The sequence below is a fragment of the Octopus bimaculoides genome, chromosome 25, assembly GCF_001194135.2.
Source record: "Octopus bimaculoides isolate UCB-OBI-ISO-001 chromosome 25, ASM119413v2, whole genome shotgun sequence".
Taxonomy (NCBI): Eukaryota; Metazoa; Mollusca; class Cephalopoda; order Octopoda; family Octopodidae; genus Octopus; species Octopus bimaculoides.
This window is the reverse complement of record NC_069005.1, coordinates 14,986,298-14,994,788: the sequence shown is the minus strand read 5'-3', so window position 1 is coordinate 14,994,788 and position 8,491 is coordinate 14,986,298. Positions and strand designations below refer to the sequence as shown.

At 34.2% G+C, this 8,491-nt stretch overlaps 1 protein-coding gene across 2 annotated transcripts in view; it reads left to right on the top strand.

The window, feature by feature from the left end:
* LOC106871258 (serine-rich adhesin for platelets) overlaps positions 1-8,491 on the top strand; it is a 179,279-nt gene that overhangs the window by 87,385 nt on the left and 83,403 nt on the right. The window contains exon 3 of one of the 2 annotated variants that reach the window (XM_052976698.1): positions 1,646-1,714. The exons of the other annotated variant lie outside the window; for it this stretch is intronic. Within the exon in view, the coding sequence (XP_052832658.1) occupies positions 1,646-1,714 (69 nt within the window). The remainder of the gene's footprint in view (positions 1-1,645; positions 1,715-8,491) is intronic. 2 annotated transcript variants of the gene reach the window in all.

The following is an 8,491-nucleotide window of genomic DNA, read 5'->3' as shown; positions in this document are numbered from 1 at the left end:
CCCTGCTACCACCGTTCTTCCAGTCCTTCCAAGCCTGTTTCTTTTGTCTAATAGCCCCGTCTACATCCTTGTTCCACCACCACGTTACTCTGGGTCAAGAGGGGACTTTACACCAGCCACAGATCTGGTCTGTGGCTCTCAACAGGTTGTCCCGCAGAAATCTCCAATTGTCTTCCACGTTGTATGATGCTATATCCCCTTCTATTTCGTCAAATGCTTCAAGTAACTTGTCTCTAAATTTCTGTCCGTTTGCAGGGTCTTTAAGTTTCCATACCCTTCTCCCCCAGGCCGGTCTACTTCTGGGCACCCATATTGCCTTGATCTCGAAGTCGCTAACTACTAATCTGTGTTGGGGTGTACATTCTTCGCCAGGGAGGGTTTTGGCATTTATAAGCCTCCCTCTTTCTCTAGTTCTGGCGAGGATGTAGTCGATTTGGCTACATATCTTTTTAAATAAGAACACTGTTGCAGTGACAAATGTGGCATGTATGTTTTAATTACTTTTAATAGAGATGGAAGTAGGGGAATTAGGAAATATTTTGAGGTGAAAGTTTGTAAAGGATATGCTTATTGATTCAAGATAAACCTGTGTGAGAAAGAAGTGGTATGTTTTCTTGAATTTGAAAATGAAATCCAAATCCTTGTTTCAAAGAAACTGTGATGAAGGTGATGATAGTTTGGAAAAGGAAGAGGAAAAGTCAAGATAGGACTGAATAGGTTTATAATGTCCACTTTCCACCTGACTTTGAAATAGCCCTTTACCATTTCTGATACTTCTGTTACTTTCTTTGATATCTCTATCACTATCAATAGGCTCTACATTTCCACCTGACAGCTCAGAGGACCTAACCATTTATCATTTTAGTTAGCAGCACATTGGCTCAAAAGAAAATGTTGGTCTAAAATAGTCATCTTGGAATCAGTGCGTTGCTGTATTTAATTTTTTCCTCTCCATTCTAACTTCAAATTCCACTGAGGTCAGTGTTTCTTTTTATCACTAGAGATCAGTATGAAAAAAAACAAATAAACAAAAAAAAATTGGTCAGTTCAGTTCCTTTCCTTCAACACCAGAATAGCCTCGTACTAGTTTGAAATAAATAATTAGTAATAATAATGATAATAATAATTATTGTTATTATTATTCATTTTCTTTCGTCAACAATCTAGAGCCAATGTTATGAATCCTTACTTAGCATGTGCATGAAAATTTATTCTTATATACACAAAGGTAGCTTATATACATACTATATATATATATAGAATATTGTTTTTCTGTTAGTTGCAAATGAGCATGTCAGTAGTTTAAAGTGAATTATTTGAATAATTGTTTTTGTTTTCTAATCTTAATTGCATTGTGTTAATATTTACAGAAAATCTTCTTCAGTTTCTGTGCACTTTAGGTTTGCTTTTGTGAATTCTTCTGATCACTGATTGATGGACCAATATCAGCGAACCAACTCGGTGACCTGTAATCAAGAGTAGCAGGGCATTCCTTTATATTAGTTTATATTTTTTACTTTTACCTAAGAAATGGAGTGCTTTAATTAGCACTTTTTAGTCTCTTCTGTCAAATTGATTGCATTGCATGAATAGTAGAAATGTCTAATTGACATTGGTCATTATTTGCATCTAACTATTATTGCAGATCAAAATCACTGAAAAAAATCCGAAAAATTCTGAATTCTATACGATTCTTATCAAAATGCCGCCCACGGTGAGACGGTTTTTCTGCCGCATGTGTACATCAATTAATTTCTTTTTAACCTTTGGTCTCTCTTTAATCTCCCTTTCTGTCTGTCCGTCTGTCTCTGTTTTCTTCTTTCTCTCTTAAATTTCTCAACTGTCATTTTAACAATCTCTTGATTGTTTTGGTCATTTGTCATGACATCTTTATGCTGTGCGCTCCCTAACCCTTATCCCCTTGGCTTCATAACTTTTGCAGTTCAATTCAATGAGTGTTAATAATCATTTCAGAGTCATTGACTAATTTTGACTAACTCTTCATTACTTTGAGTCTTGTCTTTTTTTTTTTATCTCTTTTCTGCTCTTTTTTTTTTCTTCTTCCTCCTCTTCCTCCTCCTTGCTAATCAATCCTCAAGCTTTTCAAGAAAATCAACTGTTTCAACAAAATTTATTTCAACTGAAAAATCAAATGCTAATAAAGTGTTCAAATTCATAGAAATGAGTGGGATGTGGGTGGAGGGGCGAGAGAACTAGTTCAAATTATGTTGTCAAGTGAAAGTCCACCCCTCTCCCTCAAACCTCAAGTTGGCTTCCACTAATCTTGTCTGCAAAATATATATATATATAAAAAAGTAAGCTAAATTTTTAAACAATTTTTTATTAAGAGTGCTTAATAGCCAGCTATACCAAACTTCCATGTTTTTCCTTTTTTTTTTTTATCTGATGAAATTGTCAAATTTTCCTATTTTTTATGAAGCAATTTCTATTATGGAATTTCTATTAAGTAGTATGACCTCATTCAAATGCCTGCCAAGCAATTTTCTCTGTGAGACTGTCATCTCACAAAAATAAGATGTAATTATCCATGAGGTTCTGCAATTATATTTTATAAGTATAAAAGGGTTAACATTTGAAATTATACGTTTTTTTTAACGTTTTTGTCTTCCATACAAATTGCAGTTCAGAACACTTAAAATTTTGAATGAAACATGAAAATCAAATTTTTTTTCTTCAACTTAAATATATAATAAATGACAAAATTAATGAATTTAATACTTGTTTTTTAACTTAACTTTTCTTTTCACTTATAATTAACACATTCACTGCCAAAGACAAAATTTTGCTTTACATCTGATTGTAATTGAAAATTTGGCAGATGATAATTCTAAAGTTCTAGCTGAAGAATTTTCAGTTTCTCAAGAAATATAATTATGTGCTAGCATCCCTTGACCAACGAGCACCTTCTCATCTTGCTTCAGACAGCCACACAGCTAATCAGCAATGCTTGGCCGAACACAGAACCTTCTTCATTGACAGTGAGTGCACACACATCAGAGTTAGCCTGCATCTCAGTTTTCACTTGTGTGAGCCACATAAATGCAACTGTGAAACTTTTGTTGATAGTTCGGACTGCACCTACTCATTTGTCACCCTCATACTGAGGGTAATCTCTTTGAATGATATCAGTAATAGGAGTCTCTATGCTACCTGTTTCCTATCACAACTGGTGCCATTTGGCTTCAACCTGCTGAGTGAGGTAATCTGACAGTTGGGGGAAGATAAGTCGCTCGTCTGGAACACTGTGTCATGACATATTCCTCTGTTCTGACTTCCTTGCTTCAGCCATAAACTCTGAGGCTACCATATGCAACGCAGAGGAGCATCAGATGAATAAATGCCAGTCATTAATGAGGTGATTCTCTGATTGTACTGGTCACTAGCTAAAAACATCCTATGTCCCCTATCCCTGGACTACCACTGTCCTTTAAGTAATCAAGTTGGGAGTGTTGCACCAGAGGAAGGATATCACAAGCTATTCATCATCATCATCATCCCTTAATGTCCATTTTCCATGCTCACATGGGTTGGATGGTTTGACTAGAGACGGCAAGCTGCAGTCTGATTTGGCTTGGTTTCTACGGCTGGATGCCCTGCCCTTCCTAATGCCAACCACTTTATAGTGTGTGCTGGGTGCTTTTAACATGCCACTGGCATGAATGCTTTTTATGTGACACCAGCATGAGTGACTTTTTACATGCCACTGGCATGCTTCATGGCAATGTTTCTATCACTTTCTATGTAGACTGTAGCCAAGATCAGATGTTCTGCAGGTGCAGAGATTTTTTTTTTTTCTTTTCTTTTATACACATGTATTTTTTGGTTTGAATTGTAATTATTGTAAATAAAATAATTGTTTTCAATGTTAGTAATGGCACTTTTCTAAAAGCAAACAATGGCTGTGGATGTGTTAAATATAAATTAATCTAAGCTATTTTGTAATAATAATTTGAGATTTTTTGTTTGATTTTTTTTTTCTTTGTTTTATTACTTTTTAATGTTTTATTTTCATTTAATTTTTTTTATTTCTTTATATTTTTCTTTATTTGCTCATCAAATTTGGAAATTTGTTGTTTTGAATCATTTTAATCAATGTTTTATTTTATCAGTTCATTTTGTGTGTATTTATTTTTATTTTGTTTTGTTTTTATTTTATTTTATACTGTGACTTCAGCCACAGAACATTTATGCCAATTTGTTACTAAAAATATCCATTACTATTCTCAGAGCAATATTTTCATTTCAGTTAACCTTTTTGTCTTTGTAAAGCTAGAACTAATGTTAATATATTATTAAATTGTCATTTGCTTTATCTCTTGAAGTGATGATTTTCTTCCCACATAAGAATTAAGAATTTATTTACAAATGTTTAAATCCATTTAATGTGGAGACAGATTATTTAATCTAATAATATTGTCATTAAACTATTCTTTAGTTTGGATCTAAAATATCATCAGTATTCAGTACTACTTTGTCGTACACTTTCATTCAATCCTTTAATTCTTAATGTATTGTGTTTCTCATTAATTATGATTCTTTAAAATGTTGTCTGCTAATAGCTGTTCAATATATTTGTATTGTTTATCTATGTTAGATGAGAATGTATTTATCATTGTCAAAAAGGGAAAAGGAAGAATGTTTTTCTTTTTTGTTTGTTTTCTTATTACCATTTTATTGAAAATGCTGTGTAATTTGTTCAGTTTTATGACTTGCAAATGCATTTTTTGTGTATAAAGCTCTTTATTCTTTGTTCATAAGACTATACAGTCTTATTTACATTCATCGTGTATGCCATTGACTTGTGAACAAAAGTGTGATTGGTGATAGTCGACAAGCATTTTTTTTGCCAAGATAGTAGATGTGATTTGAGAGAAATTTGATTGTTGTTCTAACAGATTGAGCAACTATTGAAAGACTCCTTTACTTAGTCAAATGCAATGAAGTTGTTACAAATGTAACTAGGTTAGACAGTTTACAGGATGTATTTCATTACCATCTTATATTCCTAAGTTCAGACTTATACACCTCTGATAGGGATGGGGTAATTACCTTCTAAAGTTGATAAAATAGGCACTATTAATGTTCTGAACTTGTTATCTATATATCTTCCTTTATAGGAAAAGCCTTGCTTGGAGAAAAGGTATTATCATCATCATCATCATCATCATTATAAAGGAAAGGTAGTGAGTAGCAGAATTGTTAAAGTACCTGACATATTTGTTATGTTTTGAGTTCAAATCCTCTGTTTTATCTTTCATATTTTTGGAGTCAGTAAGATAGTGAGGTCAATTAAATGAACTCTACTTCGTTGCCAAAATGTCATATTTCTGTGTCCAAAGTTAGAAATCATTATCATTACAGATGGTGCAGTACAGCTGTAAGTATGATTTCCTGATTAGAGGAATGGAGAAAAGTGATGTTGCAATGTTTTATGCTTTATTCACAAACAACAGCATTTGTGGATGAGATGATTCTGGAGATGGACTTATACTTAAGTCTTCCCACAGTGTGAGATATATAAAACAGCAAGCTTCTGCCTGTGTGGTCCAACTGCCATAGTTTTCTCTACTTCTGTCCAGCTGTCCTCATTCATTTGAGGACTTCCTGGAATGTCTGGCACTAACTGTTCTTGAACCAGCCCTTTTTGTGTTTTCTTCCTTCCGGTGTCAACATCATTATAGTTGTTGCTTGCCTATGTGGTCTATGCAGGCCACAATGTTTTGCAGTTGTAGCAGCTGCTGGTATTTTGTTTCCCTGAAGGATGTCCTTATTTGTAATTCTATCTTATCAAGTAATTTTGAAGGTCTGTCATTGGTGAAATATGTCCAGCTTCTGCCGTTGCTGTTGTTTCCCATATTTCACTGCCATACACAACTGTTGGCAGAACTATTATACTTTGTAACTGCACCTTCCTTGCACTACTGAAGCTTGTAGCTGTCCACATTTGGGACATACACTGGAGTATGGCTCCTTCTTTGCCAATTCTGCTGTTCACATCACTTTCTATTCTTCCATCACTTCTAATTACATATGCTACAGGAGAGATTGTCCACATCTTCTTCAACCTGCTGTCTGATGAAGATGGGAGGTTGGGTTGTGGCATCAATCTGCATCGCCTGTCTTTTCACAGCTGCTTTTGTATTTGATCTTTCCTACTTGTTCCTTGAACTAGGTCATTACTACTTGCAGCTCAGATCTGGTTTCTACTAGCATTGTAATGTTTTTGCCAAAAGTCAGATTACAAAGCTTTTCCATTTTACTTCTTGAAAGTCCTGCAGTGCTCTGATTAGTTATCTTCGTCATTGCCAAATTGATTGCTGGCAGAAAGATAAGGGATGAGAGGATGTAGCACTGACAGATGCCAATGATGATGCTAAAAAAGAAGTGTCCTGACACAGCAGCCAAAGTTTTTGTGAAGATTTTTGATGATATTTAGATAGCGTTTGGGGATACCATAAACTTGAGCAATCTTCCATAAGTAATTCCTAATAAATATTGTCAAATATCTTTTTGCAGTCCATGAATCTGATTGACAAGGCCTGCTAGAATTCTGTTCCCTGTTCCAAAGTGTTTTTCAATGTGAAAATTTGCTGTGTTACACTGGGATTAAATCCTGCTTGTTTTCTCTCACTACAGTGCATCAATATTCTGTTGAATTTGTTCAGTAGCACAATGCAGAAACCTTTGCCTGGGCCCCTTCTTACCAAGAAAGGTGGTGTGGATAAGATATCTAAAATATTGGTTCATTGATTGAGAGTTCTGATCCTGCTTCATGCATTTCAAGTCTTAGTTTAAGAACAGATGAATTTCCAGTCCTTCTGGGAAAGTTATTCCTGCTAGACTAATGTCCTATCTGATGAAAAATTAATTTTTCACTTGTTTAACATTATAGAAAGTAGAACTTATAAAAGCAAAAGGCTTTATATATAAGCTCTTGTGACTTGTGAAAGGATTAACTTCTCTTGTTTTTGTGATTTACCAAGTCAAGTAGTTTAGCTACTCATCCTTTTGTTAAAAAAAAATGTTTTGTATATCCTGATTTTTTAATTTTTTTTATTTCTCTAACATGATTATTTTAGTATCATCATCAGTATGTTTGTGATGATACATGGGAACATACACATATAAAAAAGCATCACTTTAGAAACAGGATGATGATTTTTATTTTTATATTCCAACCTTTGATACTTAACCTCAAGCCACTTGTAATAAGGTCTATACAACTGAAAGAGTCTCATTCTTCTCTCATTATTATTAAGTATATCTGATCTGTAAGTTTGTAGTCTGTCTACTAGCTTGACTACTAAGTGGCTTATTATCTCTTCAAGAGGAAAAAGAAAACAAGATATCTTTCGTTACTATTTGTTTTCATTTTTTTCTTCTATATCTATTTCATTTAATTTTAATTTGTCCAAGTGTTTAGTACTGTCAAATTTTTTTCTCTCTCTTTATATATACTTACAAATAAGGTGTGCAGTTCCTGAACTGAGTTGTTTATTAACCAGAAGTGTATTTCATATGACCTAATTAAAATATTTGTTGAACAAATATTATATATATGGGCAAATCATAAATGCTTCCACAAGACATAGGCACTCACAAAGCTAGTGTTTAGCTCTCCAGATCTTGAGACAAGCACTAAACCTTCTCTTAGTTGCAACACCAGTTTATGAAAAATACCACTCTCTTCAGACTTACCCATTTTTGAAAAGTTGGGTTAAGGTATACTTGAGAATTGGTATTCTAACTAGTCAAAAACTAAAATGTCTGTACTAGATATGACTTTGTAGCACTCAAAAAAGCTAGTGTTTAGTTCTCCAGATCTTACTATATTATGGAGGCAAGACAAGAGCTAAACACCAGTTTAATGAAAGTACCACTTTCTGAAGATCTACCCTTTTTGGAAAGTTGAATTAAGGCATACTCGAGAATCAGTATTCTGACCAGTCACAAACTAAAATGCCTGTACTAGATATGACTTCATATCTCATAAAATACTAGTCCAAACTCTTGAACACTCAGTCATTTCATTTCTAACAAGTTGCAACGTTGTTATAATAAGGCTTGCTACATTTTCTATACACTCAGACTTTGTATTGTTTGTCTAGAGATTGTGTAAATCCTACATGCCAATGCAAAGCAAGGAAGACCAGTTTCCTGCCAATGTGGAGTTAAAAAGTTTGCTTTGTAGGCAGTGTTTAAAGAGGGTTAATTCGTTGATTTCTCAGATTGACAGGAAGGCAATTGTTTTAACTACAGGATTAAGGATTAAGTGCTTGTCACAATACACCACGTTGCATTAAGTGGTTGTCAAAGTAAAAATACATTCTGAGTGCTTCACACTAGAATAAAGATACACACACACACTTTCTCTCTCTCTCTCTCTCTCTCTCTCTCTCTCTCTCTCTCTCTCTCCCTCCCCCCTCTCTCTGCCTCACATGCATACACACAAATATGCTGGCTTATAGAA